We start from the raw sequence: 17760 nt of genomic DNA on the forward strand, positions 1-17760 counted from the left end.
ACTCACTGCAGGGACTACGTTTCATATTTTTTCATAATTTTTTTCTTTCATACAACACAAATATCTTCACATTGCAAACAGACATCTAAACTCCTAGCAACAGAGACGAGACTCCCACTTTTTCATAAATAAGCCTGCCTCCTGTCCCTATTATACTCATATATGGCTATCAGGATGTTTTACATAAAAAACTGTTGGGCTCTGCCAGAAAACTGAAAATGGGTCAGGATGATGATCCAAAACATCTGACCAAACCAACAGAGAAAATGCTCACCGACCACAAAATCAACTTTAAGACCTCAGATATAAATCCTGTTCAAACCTGTGGGCTGAGATGAAGAAGAGAAAGGATTTAGAGAGGAGGATTTAGGAAGGAGCAGTTACCTTAGTGAAAAAGTTTGGTGCCGTCTATCTGCTATTTTTATTTAAAAAAAGGCAAAACTCCTGAAATATAAACACAGTCAGAAAGAGTCAAACTGACACGGAGCCGAAGAAATTAGCTGCTTCCGAGTTACTGTGGTCACAACCTTCATATGCTAACACAGAAATGTGCTTCTAACCCAGAAAAAATGGCTGCATATCATTATTCTAACACTATTATTTTAGTCTCAGTGTTGAACTTGTGAGGCCTTGTTGGTCAAATCCAGACTGCCTTCCAAATCCAATATAAAGGGAATTATTCCCCAAATTCCTGCATACAGTCTAACCTGCACATAACCTCGCTTCTTCAGCTTGAATTCATTTGAGGCTTGAGTTCTGGATTCAGGGGTGAGCGGCCGAGGATTTGGCATGGGCAGGACCTGTGTAAGGAGCTTCATATGAGCTTTGTCAGACGAAGTGACAGGGAGGATGGTTACTGCAAACAGGGCTGGAGGTTTTCAGCTTCCTACAACGCAGGTCAGTAAAAATAATCCAGAGGGAAAAGGAGAATTTAATTAGAGATGCACCAATCAGACAAATCAGAATTTATCTGATTCGCTCTGATAAGTGAGCAGAAAATCACATGTTGAGAAATCCTATTTTCTACCACAAAATTACCAGATTCTAATATTTATTGACTCAAAGGCAACAACATATTATTCCTTTAGTGAACGCTTGATTATTTGTAGCAAAGGATGCAGATAAAAAAAATAATTTCAATAATGTAAAAATATCAGTCCTTTCTGCTCCACTAACATCAATACAGTGGAGGGAAGATCTATTGACTAATTTATTAATTAAATGATTAATAACTGAAAAACAAAAGATGATTAATAGGATATATTTTTACAGAATATCTGGTGGTAGCTGGAACTGCCATCAGAGATATTCTGGGTAAAACATGTTTACAGACAAAAATGTTTTTTCATCATAAATTTATATATTTATATTTGTATAAATTTGGCTTAATTACTGCTATGAGTTTGTTCTTCTTTCAGCAAATGCTCTTTTTCAATAAATGATTAATCTTATTAAATGCGACTGATCCAGAATCCAATTAATCGTTTCAGCTCTAGTTAAAGTATTGATTATTTTTAACCATTTTTAAATTTAGTCCTTTGAAGAAAATCATGAGGTCAGACATCAAAGCCTCTGAATGTGTTGCTCTTTCAGCTAATAGTGTTTTTTTAGGGTCTGTTTGCTCCAGTTAACTATTAATCCATGACTAAGTTAGTTGACAATTATTTCAATAATCGAATCATCACGATTAATCATGATGAATCCAATTAATCGTTTCACCCCTAATTGAAACATTGATTATTTTTATTATATTAAAGTTAATTAATTGATTAGTAAATTAGTTGACAGTTATTTAAATAATTGATTAATCTGATTAAACCGATTATGATTAATCATGAGTCCAATTCAGTGCAACTAATCATGATTGATCCAATTAATCATAATTAATGCATTTAATCACAAATAATTGTGATTAATCGCGATTAATCGTTTCAGCCCTAATTGAAATACTGATTATTTTGGAATATTTTGGACACTTAACCTTCTATGAGATATATTCCTTTGAAAAATAAAAATCATCAGGCAGGCCTCAAGGAAAAATAAAATCGTTGAATTATTGGTGCATCAGGAGCTTTTCAAATGATCAGGATTAATTTCTGACTGATCCCCTTTTTTTACATCACGTCGGTTCACCTCCTTCTTAGTAAAAGATGAGGAGTTGAGAATGAGTAGGGTAAAAATCAGCAGGGAGGACAGTGGTGTGCGTGTGTGTGTGTGTGTGTGTGTGTGTGTGTGTGTGTGTGTGTGTGTGTTCATGTGCACATGAAGTGGGGGAGGTGGGGCTGAGATTCACCTTGATTAAGTACGCCGGCTGTCTTTGAAGTGTTTGGAGCCCAGCACGGCCAGCGCACAGCCAACCGTAAGCCTTCCAGCAGAAATCGAGGCTGACCTCCCCACCAAATCATAACCATATGAACGTAAGAATTTCCACCGTAGCAGAATGCCTTCGCCCCCCGCCCACCGCCTCCGCCCGTCCATCTCCCAGGGTGAGGCATTAAGTCGTGATAACAGAAAACAGGTTCTGAGAGCGGGAAGGTGATGGAGGGCGGACGGGAGGACGTTACGGGGTTACAACTGTGCCGTACGGAGGAGACGGAGGGATTCTGTCCAAAAGAACGCTGCTGCACAGAAACGGACTGCCTAAAATGGAAGTTTCTCAGGCGGGCGGATCAGGAGATACGGCGACCTTCACGGCTGACAAAGTGTGAGACGAGAAATGTGGGGAGTTTACGGGGTGAAAAAAAAAGATGACAGAAATTCACAGAAATGTGGCTCTGGCTCAATAAATACCCATCTAAACCACAACAGAGACGCCAAGTTTTACCTTCACCGAGGCCCACCTGCAAGTGGAAATGGTTTCCTGTCCTACACAAACACTCTTGTACCCTAATCCACGTAATTACACCCAATATTCCACATGTGTAAGTACACATGTACAACATTACAGTTAAAATTTAGGGGGGAAAGGGCTGCAGCCCCTCCTGCAGCACCACCCCTTTCCTCTGCATGTCTACACTGCAAAAACAAAATCCTGCCAGGTAGGATCTAGTTCCTACTGCAAATATCTTAGCACACACCGTTTTCAGCAAGAAAAATTAGCTTGTTTTAAGTCAATAATTCCTTAATAGTGATGAAAAAGTGGCAGATTATTTCACTTATCTAACATATAAAGTGTTTTGTAATTGTTCATAGCTGAATAGAAAACTTTTTAAATCCAGTTAATGAAGAAATAATTTCTACACTGCAAAAACAAAATCCTGCCAAGTATTTCTGGTCTAGTTTCTGGTGTAAATATCTTAGTACAAGTGAAAAAAAAAAAGGCTAAACCAACTTACACGTGTCTTTTCAGCAAGAAATAGGATCTTGTTTTAAGTAAATAATTAATATTGATGAAAAGGTTCAACTGGAAGATTATTTCACTGGAAACATGTTTTGTAATGAGGGAAATAATCTGGGAGTGAAACCAGAACTTTTTCATCAGTATTAAGAAAATATAGACAAAACAAGTCACTATATAAAGCTGAAAACTAGAAACTAGATTAAAAATACTTGGTAAGGTTTTCGGTTTTTGCAGTGTAAAAAAAAGTATCAGATCCACTTTTTTTTTTGCATGTAAGACATTTTTCCCATTCGTGAAAAATCTGCCAGTAGAACCAGAACAAGCTGATCTATGTGGCAGAAAGTTACTTGTAGGTCAGTTTTGTTTTATTTCAAGTGTAATAAGATATTTGAAGTGGAAAATTAGTTGGTAGGATTTTGTGTTTTTGCAGTGTGCCTGCAGAAACAACACAGCAGAGAAAAGCAGATAAATCAGAAAACGTGTCATTAACCTAAAGCAGATCCCAAACAAAGCCCCCGTCTGCGAAGCGTCGAATAGATGAGTGTGATTTCGCGGCTGCCTGTGCGCCTTGGATAAGCATTCCTGCGAGTGTGTGTGCAATTAGGGCTTAGGTCTGTTTGTGTGTGTACAGTATGTTCATGTGTGTGTGTGTGTGTGTGTGTGTGTGTGTGTGTGTGTGCAGCGGCGGTGGGGGCCGTTAGCGGTTCCATCTGGGCCTCCTGGAAGCCGCGTGGAGTCAGAAAAACCGCATCTCATAAAAGAAGAGGCAGCCCAATGTTCTACAAGGACAGAACATTACTGAGAATGTCGCTCAGGAAAGCCTGGGCCCCGGCCCACATGTTGGCTCTCCGCTCGCGCTCTTATTATTCCGCTCTGCGAGGGATAAGAGAGAGGAAGACAAAATAGCTGGTGAGGAGTGTGGGAGACAGTAGCTGAGACAGAGAGACTCGCACTGATTGCTATTCCATCTGTCGGCGCGCAGCAGAGGAGTGAGCGGTGACAAGCTCAGGAGTCGGGCATCTGGTGCACGTTGGCCGAGGGGCTTTCTGGAAACAACCAGCGAGACGAAGAGGAGGAGGAGATGAAGGGCGAGGGGTTGCAACCAGAGTGAAAGGAGAGAAGGATTATCTTGATCTAACCAGCAGAATATAACAAAAATAGAGAAGTTTTGAGGTAAAAACGAACACCACACTGCAAAAACACAAAATCCTACCAAGTTTTTTTGTCTAGTGAATATTCTGAAATAAGATCAAACTAACTTACAAGTAACTTAGCAGCAGGACGGAAGATACTGTTTTAAGTCAATAATTCCTTAATATTTATAAAAGTTTGTAGTTCAACAGGCTGATTATGTCGCTTCAAACATGAAAAATGTCTTTTTATATGTCAATCTGCCAGTGGAACTTTTCATTGACATTCAAGAAGCTTTGACTTAAATCAAGCTCTTATTTCTTGCTGAAAAGTTTTAAGTTAGTTTTATCTTATTTCATGAGATATTTGCATTAGAAACTAGATAAAAATACTTGGTAAGATTTTGTCTTTTTGCAGTGTTGTTTTAAGTGACCCGCCAGTGGAACTAATATTTTTTAAAATCAACTAATTCTTTGTGTTTTTGCAGTGCGCTGTCTGGGCTGGCAGCTTTAATTTATACGACCTGAATGCAAAGCGATGCTAACTGACTAGCTGCCAACAGAAGATTGATACTTTCTACGTCTCAATATCTGAAAAAAGGTTGGGATTTTCCTGATTGGGGATGTGTGGAGCCATCATAAGCTGTGTATTTTCTGTTGTAAAATAAATACATCAACAAATAATGAAATTTTGGGTGCATTTAATTGTGGAACTTAAATATGGTTTTGCTTTTGAAACAAAATAAATTGTGATTGGTGCTACTAGAACCAGGATATTAGCTTATTTTTTCCACTGCTTAGTTCAGTTTGTTGCCATATTGACAGAATGTAACTGTTTTATGAAATAAAATTTTCATGAGCTGTTCTGTTATTTTAATATTAGCGCCGGGACTTTAATGTGTTAATTTGGATTTTTTTGATTACATTGTCCCAAGTGGAACCTTTGTATTCACGCGTTTCTGGTACACCCATAAATGTGACGCACAAGCACCATCCGCTAACGGGTATGGGTAACGAAGCTCAGTCTCACTGGGCCTTAGTTTCTGCTTCCAAACCTGATCCAGTTTGGAGTAGACCGTTGTTGTGTTCAAGTTGTGCTAAAAGCAGTTAGCTTACCAGCGAAGCTCTTCAATAGCATCCAAATGCTAAACATGTAGCAGCAGCACACATGCTAAAGCTAATGTTAGCGTCCACAGACCATATTTCTAAAGAAGCTCCAGGAAGGGTCGCGGCTTCCTGAAACTTTGCACCAATCTGATGGCTGGAAAACCTGAAAAACTAAAACAATAAATCTCTGTTGTTGAGCTCATATGTCTATTTAATCAGCAATTTAGCAGCAAAAAGGATTTTTGAATTCAAAAGGTTGCTTATTTTGTCTATACATGGTTTTAAATTCAGATTGATTGTAAATAATAAATTATAGAAACTCCAATTACACTGCAAAAACTGAATATTTTACGAAGTATTATTAGCCTAGTTTCTAGTGTAAATATCTTGGCACACTTGAAATTAAATACAACTTTTAAGCAACTTTTCTGCAAGAAAGAGAGGTTTGTTTTAAGCCAATTATTCCTTAATATTGATTAAAAAGGGCAAGTCCCACTGACAGATTATTTTCATTTGTAACAAAATATTTTTCTCATATTATAAGTGAAATAATCTGTCAGAGGGACTAGAATTTCTTCATCAATACGAAGAAATTATTGATGAAGCTCATATATGTTGCAAAACAGTTAATTTTAAGTTTGTACACTTTAAATGAGACAAAACTAAGACATTTGAAGTAGAAACTAGACTAAACATACTTTGTGTTTTTGCAGTGTAAATCCATTAAAATTTTCATCAGGTCCCACCATTAGAAGTAACATTTGAATTTGAAATCAGTTTAGATTTTTTTCAGCCCAAACTTGTTCCAGATTGTCTGAACAGAGAATTACAGGTAAGATACTAACTGCTCATAACCTCCTCACAGAACCCCGTCTTCATACGTAGTTTTATTTTGTGAATGGCAGGTTGTTCTGCAGGTTGTTCTGACCTCGGTTGGCCAGCAAAGCTGCGATGATTGAGCTGGAAGAAGCTGAGGCAGAACGGATGTGAGGAAGCAGCAAACGAGCGATGGCTGCAGCTACCCGCACGCTGCCGTACGTACGTCGGCAGCGTGCGGGTAGCTGCCGTACGTCGGCAGCGTAGGTGTGCGACTCACTCAGATCAATCCAGATGCAGCAGCGTAATCCCGGCCACACATTTAAACACATCACCTCACAGGTCTGAGAAACACATTTAGTTCAGCTGAAGCAGAATGATGCAAAACGAGGACATGGAGAGGAAGAGAAGCTGAGAAAAAGTACGAGGAGAATCTAAAAATATGGAAAAAAGAGCCAATATTAATACCCGTATCTATTCAGTCTATTTCTATGCTTTGTAATCCATTATTTATCTTGCATTATATTTAGCATCCCTAATTCTTCTTTCTGAGTCATTTGAAATGAGGTTTGTCTCAGTTTCTTTTTACATGTTTGGCCAAGTTAGACAACTCTGTGTTTTCATGACTTTCAGTTTCTTTATTATACATTCACTGTTTTACTCCTAATTGAACTGACTGAAGAAATTAAAGTTGTTTTTACATATTTGACCAGTTTGTGAATCTATTGGTGTATTATGTGAGCTAACAAACTCCTATTCTTCATAAATATTTACTCTAAGTTAAGTATACTAAGGTATTTAGAGTAGTAAGTATAGAAACAATATAATTCATTACTTGGATTTAAAAAGTTTCCTTTTAAGTTGTAAACAGTTGTGAAACACTGTAAGCTCGTTTTTTAAGGTGTTCCTGACAAACGAGAAACTAAACCTCAGATATCGATACCAGTATCGGTATCAGAAGTGAACAAAATGAGCTTTCCATCTCAGACCTGAATCACCATTAAGAAAAACAGAATCCCTGAATTCATTACCAAACATTGTCGCCTGACATCGTTATTAAAAGCAAAACTTATCATCTCCAAAGCTGTTCTCCTCATTTTATCTCTCATTTAGTGCGGCGCTGAGGAGCACACCCTGACATAAAGCGAGGCCTGGAGGCTCGGGGAAGATGATTGAATTTCACAGCTACTCCCAGGCTAATAGGGCCGAGCAGCGAGCGCTTACTGTCCTGAAGTGACTGGCTGCTCGTCTGCGGCCGCGGCGCCTTTGAAGCCCGTCTGAGCAGATCGGGAGGATTTAGGCAGTGGCGTGACACGAGGCTGAGCAACGCTGCTCCCACCAGCTGACTATTAGATCCAGCTGATAAAAACACAACTCGCCCAGTAGCTTAAACCCGGCTGGAAAATGGAGCTGCTCTGGGAAAACACTACAAGTTATAATACATTTATAAAGGATTCACAGATAGTTCACCAGCTGGCTGTGGTCTAAGCTGTAAATGTGAACAACAAGAAGTGGTTAGAGTACAATCACTGCAAAAACTCAAAATCTTATCAAATAACTTTGGTAGTTTCTAGTGCAAATATCTCATTTCACTTCAATTAAGACAAAGCTAACAAGAAATAGGAGCTTGTCTTAAGTCAATAAATCCTTAAACCTTATGAAAAAGTGCTAATTATAAGTGAAAATAATCTGCCAGTTGAACTAGTACTTCTTTTATTTATTTTTATGTAAATGAGACTAATTGTCTCATTTACATAAAAAAACAAATAACATAAAAATATTCATGATACAATCTAATTTACCTAAATATTAACCAAAATAAATGTTGTTTACAAATTAATAGCACAGCGTTGACTAAGTCAAATATGGAGGCTGAATTCATGTTTTTAACTATTACTGATAAAATATTAGTCTTTATGACATAATTAAAAGCTTATTTGGATTTTTTTAATTGTTGGTATTGCCAACTGAGTTTGTCTTTAAATTGTGCACATTATTGTGTTGATTTTCAATTAAAATAATTTTTTAAAGTTAAAAACATGCCAACTCTATGCAGAAAGACACCAGATTTAAACCCTGTTATATTATATTATGTTATGTTAATGTAAAGGAATGAGTTGTGAAGCCGTTTCCACCTCCAGCCCAGCCTGCGCTCACCATACTGTTCCACTTACATTCTTGGAAGCCTAAACCTTACATGCATTGAGATAAGCACACTTACTCACACTCAGATTTACACACACAGGGCTAACCACATGCACATGTTCAGTCACTGTTAACTAATTCATTCAGGAACACTTTGGTTTGGGTTTCAACACCAAAACCTCTGCACCGTTGATTGAGAAACGTGCCTGTCTGCAATTATCTGGGAGGGACGAGTGGAAGGAGGGATGGTTGGATGGATGGGGAGAGGAAACGCACTACAGTGGTTTTATAGTTTGCTGGCGTGACATTTTTCTCCACTTTGGTTTTTTTTTTTCCTCTCCTTTCCTTTTTTTCAGGGTGAGGGGCACACTGTAGTGTTTGTGGGGCAGGAAAACAGGGGGCGAACCGAGGCGGGAGTAACAGCGGGGAAAACGTTGGGAAAATGGGGTTGAAGTGGCCTAGATTGTCACTGCCATGCTTTCGATCGATTCCTCTCAGAAAAGCCGCGCCGGTCAGAGAAATTTGTGGGCTGTGTTTAGTGAAAAAGTGAAGGTGATAGTGATCACTGGTGTGGACTTATTCTCCACTTTCAGAAATGGCTGAAAATTGTCAGCAAGGGCTCCATTTTGGAGCGGCGAGAGAGTAAGTACGCCTTGATAGCGGTGTGGGGCGGCCACTGACCTGCAGTATGTAGCCCCTGACGTAGTCTCTGAGGGTCCAGCCCAGGCCGTGCAGGATGTGCAGAACCTCCTCCTGCTTGAGCACGGAGAACAGGCGGTCCAGCAGGATCTTGAGCCTGACGGGAACCGCCTGGGTGCCGTACAGCATCAGGCTGCTGATGTCGAACACCACGTTGGACTGGACGATCTCCACCTGGGTCGGGTGGTACAGGTGCTGGGTGCTGAGCTTGTCCAGGGCTGCAAGGAGGAGCAGGCAAAAAGATGAGGAGGAGACGATGAACAGCGAATGCCAAGAGGCGCTAGGTTAGAGTTCTCTTCCCTCTCTTGGCCACTGGGTTAGCAGTGGAGGGCGCCGCTAACTAAACAATTAGCTAAGCTATTGTTAAAGTGCTATAACAAGACAGTATTTAGCAGAAGCCAATACTAAATACTAAGACAATATTAATTGGAAGCTGATAAACCGAGGTAATATTTAACCAAGACAGTATCTACTAGAAGTTCATGCTAAAGTAATATGCCAAAACGGAATTTAGCATAAGCTAATGCTAAAGGGCTACACCAACAGAGTATTTAGTGGAAGCTAACATTAAAGTGCTATAAAAAGACAGTGTTTGGTAGGAGCTAATGCTAAAGCTCTTTTACAAGATATTATTTGGCAGAAGCTATAGCTAAATCAATACACAAAGACATTTAACAAAAGCTAGTAGTGAAGCTTTAATACAAGACAGTATTTAGGGAAAGAAATGGCAAAGTGTTGTACTTAGACAGCATTTAGAAGCTAATCTGCAGGACTACACTACAACAGAAAAGCATTAAATTCAACCATATGCTCCATGGTACAACACGCAGGCTAATCAGAGCGCCGTATATCACCTTCAACAGGGTCAAACTTTCTATTAAACACAATTGCAGTTCATGAGGTGATTCTTTGGTACAAACCTCTGTTGCTGATTTTTTCAAATTGACACTAGCGCCACTAAACTAGCGGTTTTGTTGTTTACTACAGACTGTCCTTCTACTGCAATGCATTCTGGGTACAGACTAAATGTCATTTACTACATCACCGGCAGAGAAGAGGCAAAACAGTCATAAGTTTGAATTTTTACATGTATTTGTTTAATTTACACCCCTGGTTGTTTGTTCATGCGTTATATTCTTCTGTATGCATCATTTGATTGTTTGCTGTGTTCTTGCTACTTGCTCAATAAAGTTTCTTTAAAAAAACCCAGAAAATTAAAAACAGAGAGGAAACAGAACTGCTACATTCACCACTTCAAAATAAGAGCATGAATATAAAAGTATAACTATTTAAAGAATTCTTAACAGTCAATAACTAAAACTTCAAAGTTAGCAAAAGTGCTAAAAGAGAAATTAGCTCTGCTATTAGCGTGTTAGCAGAAATTTGCTCACCACTGCTGGTCAGTATCTGCTATCTGTTCGTCTAATCCAACATAGCGCCACGCCCAAGTCTTCTGCAGCTTGTAAGGTTTTCTTCAAGGTTTGTCATGAAGTTAGAACCTGCACAGCATGATGCTACATCGCTAAGTGTCTGTGCTACTCAAGCTGAAACAAAGTTTTGCGTGAAGCTTCATTTTGTTCTCATCTGACCAGAACACCATCTTCCACTTTTAAATCATTTTACTTACTTAGCTGACTTGCTAGCTGACTTTCTTGTAGAGAGGCATAAATAAAAATGAACGTCACATCATTTTTTTAAAACATTTTTTTGAACCTTTACTGCACTGACACCCTGACAGTTTAGGTAAAGCATTATAAACTATTTTTGACCCAAACGCATGTAAAGAACAGTGATTTACGACCCGACTCTGATGTAAAAAAGCAGACCGAACTCCAGCTGCAGGGCAGGTGGGCTCACACGTTGCTTTAGGTCCAGCAGATTTGTTATTAGCTCTACTGTGCAACCTCAGTCACCTCTTTCCACTCTCTGGCTGTCTGGGCGACACCTGTTTGACTCGTCCTCTTTGTCTCAGTTCTTCCTTTCTTCCTTTACTTCATCCTTCCACCTCCCTCCTGCCTGTCTGGGTGACACCTGGTTGCGTCTCTCCCTCTCCCTCTCTGATCCTGGGACGAAGGCTTCGCCTGACAACGGCAGCGCAGCCAGACACGAACATAATAAAATATGAAGAACTACTTGTCAGAGTCCCTGCCAATGCCGACATGAAATGAAAAGCGGGGGAGAGAGGAGAGATGTGTGCCTGACAGCTCAGTTCAGAGGGAGAGATTAAAAAATAGTCAATGGGGTCCTGTGCGATCCGCTGAAGGCCTCGCAGCCTGTTCTTGTGCGGACCAGAGCCAAACAGGTGTTTTCTTTTAATCTCCCCCTCCTTCCTTCTTCGCTTTGTACTTTCTTTCACTCTTCTCCCTTTTTCTTCTTTTTTACCTGTGTAATAAAACGGATGAGGTGTGGTCTCTAACATTACTTTCTCCCCTGTAAAAATGTTTTTGTTGGGTTTTTTTGCAAAACAACAATTAGAGAAAACGAAAACAGAACGGGGAAACAAAGGTGGAAAAGGTCGACATTTCTACAAAGTTTATTTATGACATAAAAACAGCTCAAAATATTCGCTGCAGAACAGAATTCATGCTTTTGGCATCTATGATAATTTTCCAAGCGGAGGATATGTATAGATATGAGGTCAGGACCTTGATGGCGCACTAATATTTATATATACAGCACAGCTTGGACATTGTCTTACCATGAGCTACCCAGCCGTGCTTGCACTGGTCACATGTCCGCAGGTGAATCTTTCCAGGCTGGAAACACTCGCATGTGCAGTTCACCAGTGTGCACCGAATGGCCTGCAGAGACACGAGAAACAAAGCGGAGTTTAGTCACAGAACAAAATAAAAGACGACAGGAAGGAGCCGATTTTCAGCTCCAATGAACACAAAGTAACACACAAAACGCCTCTTTTCCAGTCAGTGAATGCACCATTTCAGCATTAACAGATTATGTTGGCAACACTCCTCAGAGTAGAAGTTGTAACTGATGGAAGACGTTTTCTTTACCAATGATGGGTTTGAAATGAAAAGGTGTCTGAAGGTTTAAATAACATTTTTTTTTTTTTTAATTCTCGCTGTCAGTGGATGAAAAATGGGAGTGAAGCTGATTTGGAAATGATGGAATCTATAAACTCTTCAGGGAATAAAGACAGTCTAATGTTTACATGTTAACCTGTTTATAGTATGAATTACTGTTACAGAAAATAAGAAAAACCTTTAATCTCCCTACTCTTTAAGTATTTTCATAGTTTTTTCCACTTGTCATTTTTTCAAAGTGTATGTGTGCTTTTCTTGAACGTCTACTGGGATCAAGAGTGTAGGGCTTAACTTTACTTTTGCGCTGATGCCACAAAGTTTTTTAAATGACCTTAAACTGTTTTCTATTCAAGAAATCTGAGTAAATCTTCATTTGCGCAGACAGAGCGTTCGCATAATGTTGCTCGAGATTAAGTCGTCGTAGTTTTGAGATTAGCTAGAGATCAATTTATTCCTGCTCAACCATTGAACCAATAGGAAGGTGGAGACTTATCAATTTATGGGTCAATATTTTCTAATGCTACTGAAACAAATTGCTGATATCTAATAGTGCCAAATGAAAGCTTCCCCCTCTCAGATATTAAATTAGACACAGCTCTCTTTTTTATGTCACAATAAACATTTTGTCAGTTATAATTTGAATGTATATAAAAACTGGTTGTTGTGGTGGTTCAAAAGACTAAAACCTCAAAAGATAACAGTTTCCTCAAAGCAGAGATGAATAAATGAAATAAAGAATCTCATGAAGCGGATTCACAAACACAGTTTTTGCTGAAAACACACGGAGCCATGGCTGGCTGCGACTGAGGCTCCATTACTCAACACCGGAGCTGCACTTCATCTGACCTTGGAAAGCTTTTAGTGCTGAAAGGTTAAGTGTCCAGACACGACGAGGGCATCTCAGTACAACACATACACCATGTCAGCCGATGGCTACTCCACATAAACAAATCTTTAAACATATTTTACAGGAGTCCACATAAAAAAATCTACATTTTCCTTAAATTAATTAAAAAACACAGCTGCTGCTTGCAGTCACAAAGCAAACACAGATCCTTCATCCAAATAAGCGCAGCAGCTGCAAGCTATAAGTTTCATGACAACACAGAGCAAAATAAATAAAAAACATTAATCTTGATATCAGCTCATCATTTATTATATGTATTTTCTTTATCTTATCGAGATGAACTGATAAAATTTGCAGGAATTCTGCAGCTGAAGGAGAAAATGTGCTGAACAAAACCAGAGCTCTGAAAACTCGTTCCTCTCTCTGCAGTCCTAAGGACTAGAGTTTAAGGAGTTTTAAAAATTGTAATATGAAAGAAAATTAGTCTGTGTCTGTTTATTTTGACAGGGAAATCTAAACCACCCGGTAGTTCGGACATCGGTCAGAGATAAAGAAGCTGTGGCGAAACGTCTGCTGGCTCTCAAACCGAAACCTCGCCTATCAGCTGCTGAAGTTTTATGAATTTACAGCCTGAACTGTCTGCACTATCGAAGCTTTTCTCGCTGTTTGGTGTGGCAGCTTAGTGACAAAAGGTCGCCGTTTGTGGCCTTTATTTCTCAATATCAGAGCCAATCAGCACTCCAGCTGCACAGATCAGAGCACTGATCGATCAGCGAGACGCTCCGAATATTTCTGCTCCTCGCTGCATGCGCACAAACTCAAGGGCACGTTCAGGTGTTCAACAGAAAGTCTGTGGATTAGCACCTTTTCCTGCAACATATAAAACCTCTAATCTACTAAGGGAGCGTAAAATCTATCAGAATCCCCTCCTGCGCGCCTTAAGGTGTTACAAACCAGATTAGTTCCTGCAGGTGTCAAAGCGAACATGGGCTAATCCGAGATTAAACACAAAATTACACCACTTCCAGCCGCGTCGCCTCGCAGTTTGACACCGGATGACACTCGAGGCGGAGGTGATTTGAATTTACACCGTTTCTTTAAGCTCTCCAGGTGCGAGGGAGGATTATGTGTCAGGTTTACAGAACGTCGGTGACTGAAATCCCGGCGTGAGCGCTCTTAATGGGCTGACGGTTGCTTCCCTCAGCAGACCTGGCTGTGCACAGGCAATCACACAGCCGCAAATGTGAACATTTTTAGACATAAAAGGCCAACAGAAATCATCTAGATTTCTTTTCTGCAGCAGTTAGGCTCTTTTTTACTTTGTTATAAAATATATTGATTAAAAGAAATTATTTCTGCCACTTCTTGGTGTTAACTGGGTCAGAAAACCTCAAATTCACCAACTTCCCTTTCCTAATGTAAACTGTCTCTGAAACTACTGTAAAAATTGCCGGGTGTCCCTTTAGTTTACACTGAGAACTTGGGTAATTGTAACCACACTAAGAGTAAAAAAAGTCTAATTAAAAAAATACTTTATAGATCCCAAAGGGAAATTAAATGTTATTACGACTCATATTAATTCAAATTCTGCAGTTATTATGGACAGTGATGGCTGTTGGCCGTGTTTTTGTTTTTTGTTAATCTAGAAAAGAGACTAATTTAGAAAAATTTTAAAAATGTGGTTGACAATTAAAAGGTAAAAGACTTAAATGAAAATATGTTTATTAATGTGTAAAAGCGGCTGAAGCTACTTCAAATGTACTTGTTCAGGCTGAATCATTAAGTCCAATATTTAGCATATTTCCCTTTGCTAAATAAAAATAATTTATTAACTTCTTCGATGAGATGAAATAAATCCATTAAGTTAGTAAAATTACACTGTAAAATTAGAGTTTTGGGTTAATAACTGTACACAAGAAAGGAGGTTTGTTTGCTCAAGATAGCATTAGCTTTTTACCTGCTAAGCAAGCTAGCGCTAGTTACACTTTGACCAAACAATTTTTCATAACAGTGACATTTACACAATGTTAAATATATTGGGTTGAAATCCTAAGTTTCTATTGTTGGGACAGAAGCTGGATATTTTAACTAAACTTTAGGTAAAAACAATTATTCCACTTTGTTGGGTTAAAGGAGTCTGCCACTTCACAGGCCGCCATTTTGAACGATTCAACAACCTGAAAATTAAATTATGATGACTAATATAATTAACATCAGTGAGTTGCTTTAATGCTTTTCAGTAACTTTAACCCCTTTTTTTGGTTCGAAACCTAACCTGTGTCTGACTTTTACCTCATTGATGCGAGTCATAATTCTGCACCAGAAGAGGCCAGACGTCGTAAATCCGGACGTAAATTAGCTCGCTTTGTTTTTACTTGGCTTCCTTCACTTGTTATGATCTTGTGAAGATACTGTCGGCTTCCATTATTGAATAACTTTAAAATCGATCCACAGAGAGCCGCGTCCATTACAAGACCTGCTGGGTGAACGTAGCCAGAGATTTTCAGCTCATAATTAAAAGAAATACTGACGCATAATGAAAAGTTTTTAACCAAACACAGATTTAAGTAGTTATTAACACAAGTCAACGTTAAAAAGAATGCTATTATTTATGTTGAGTACATTAGTGACATAATTCTGCTGCACAAAGATGAACACAAATCATATTATGAAATAAAAACTGTGTTCAGTCAATGGTTTGGCTTTCAACAACAGCCATAGTTGCTTAAATGGTCCTTTGGGAAAACCAGCTGCTCGCCCCGGTGGAGACAGGCTGTGCACAGCGTTTGCAATGTGGGGACTTTCTTTTCATGTATGAGAAACCACGGTGGGCAATATTTATATCAATAGACCATAAACAGCTGGATTATTTAACCAAAGCAATAACGTTTTGCAGCTGAAATGATGTTGCTTACCAGATGCTTTTTATTCAGTTTTTTTTTTATCTTTCACCCCACGCTAAACTCTGAGCATTTTCTTTTTCCTTCTCTAAGGAGCTTTCTGTAAAACATCACGTTGTCACACGGTGCAGGCGTTTCGGATTAAGCGGGATCGGTGAAAATAAAACAAATGGAAATATCAAATGCACCTCCGCTGTTTACAAGCTGAACTCTGACAGCTGATGAGATAGTTAAGGGGCGTCTAATATGGCAATTAGAGCATGCCACTGTCTGCGGGGCTGCTGCTGCTGTGACAAGGCGCCCTCTAATCACTGACTTATTACGCCGGCTTGCAGCACCTCTCATATCTGGCCCATTAAGCAGACAACAGCATTAAGAACAGCAATAAAGAAGCAGCAACCCCCCTTTAACTGAGTGGGTAATGATGGCAGAAAGGGTGAGGGAACAGACTGCTTGTTAGTTCTTACGATTAATTTGAGTCAAAGTTGTCAGACAGGAGTAACATAATAAAAATCTTTGCGATGACATCAAAGCTTATAAAGACAAAACATTGGAAAGAAGGTTGGCAGAAAAAACAGGAAACTTGCTGCTAAAAAATGTTTTTTGTTCACTTGCTTACATGATATGCATACAGTATTAAAACACCACTAGCAGATTAGCAGCTAGGTTAGTGGGGCAACTAGCATGCTAGTACCAAAATGCTAACACATTTATTCTACTCTCAAAACGTCTTCTACACAAGGCTGCTAATGAAACAACAAATATATGATCATAAATTCATGGGAAAAATAGTAATGTGCTTGGCGGATGTTTTCAATCAGGAATTAAAAAATAAAATGGTGAAAAAGAGAGAAAAACATACTAAATCACCAGCTAGCGGGACAGCTAGCATGCTAGCACTGAAATACTAACACAGTAGTGAACTACTCTCAAAACATCCTTTACATAAGACTGGATGATGGAATAACAAATGTCATATGATCATAACTTTATGGGAATGATATTCATGTGCTTGGTGGTTGAAGTTTTTCAACCAGGAATTATAGAATAAAATGGAAAAAAGAGAGAAAAACAAGAAACTGAATCATGATTCTGTATATTCTCACACTCTGTCTGATCCCACCACTACACTTGTACATATTTGTCACAGCAGGCAAAGAGGGGGGAGGAAGTTCGGCCAAATACTCCACATTAGTCACCGTACAAACGTCTCGCCAGCGTTTCCTTTCTGGCTCGGACCTAAAGAGGACGATGTTCAGCAAAAGCTGAAGAAATTCCCACAACGCTGCAGCAATTAGAACCAGACAACAGTCAACACTCACGCACAGCTGCTGCGGTGCCGCTGCAGTCAACAGCGTAGTCGAGTGTCATTTTTTTTCCTTTTTCTTTTTCTTCTGCACTTATCTTACTCAACTTTCTGTGTGTGTCGCTGCAGGGTTTTGTTTAGCCAGAGGCTTGATATTTCATGGATGTTTTGCTTGGCTCGCCGCCGCTGTCCCAGCCCCACTGTGTAAACACTGACAGCAGTGATGGCCAGCATCAGACTCTCGATTAAAACACTCTTAACGAGACAGATGGAGTGAAGAAGTTGAGCAAAGAGGAACAGCAGAAGGAGGTCCAAGGTCATTTTAAACAGTCTGCACATCTCAGCATCACAAATACAAAACTAAACAAAACCACAAAGAGACATGGAGAAATCTGTTCACACCCCAGTACAGATATTTAAGATTTCTGC

At 39.3% G+C, this 17760-nt stretch overlaps 1 protein-coding gene across 2 annotated transcripts in view; it reads right to left on the bottom strand.

Moving 5' to 3' along the window:
- Positions 1–8915: 8915 nt before the first annotated feature.
- The window catches only part of LOC106936717 (zinc finger protein basonuclin-2-like), a 76918-nt gene continuing 68073 nt past the window's right edge, over positions 8916–17760 (bottom strand). For both annotated transcript variants that reach the window (XM_015017896.1, XM_015017897.1), the window contains 2 exons: positions 11936–12038; positions 8916–9455 (listed from right to left, as the gene is read on the bottom strand). In XM_015017896.1, the coding sequence (XP_014873382.1) occupies positions 9148–9455; positions 11936–12038 (411 nt within the window). In that variant the 3' untranslated portion in view covers positions 8916–9147. The remainder of the gene's footprint in view (positions 9456–11935; positions 12039–17760) is intronic.

Source organism: Poecilia latipinna, unplaced genomic scaffold (genome assembly GCF_001443285.1).
Source record: "Poecilia latipinna isolate Pla-1442-1.1 unplaced genomic scaffold, P_latipinna-1.0 Scaffold2201, whole genome shotgun sequence".
NCBI classification, from domain to species: domain Eukaryota; kingdom Metazoa; phylum Chordata; class Actinopteri; order Cyprinodontiformes; family Poeciliidae; genus Poecilia; species Poecilia latipinna.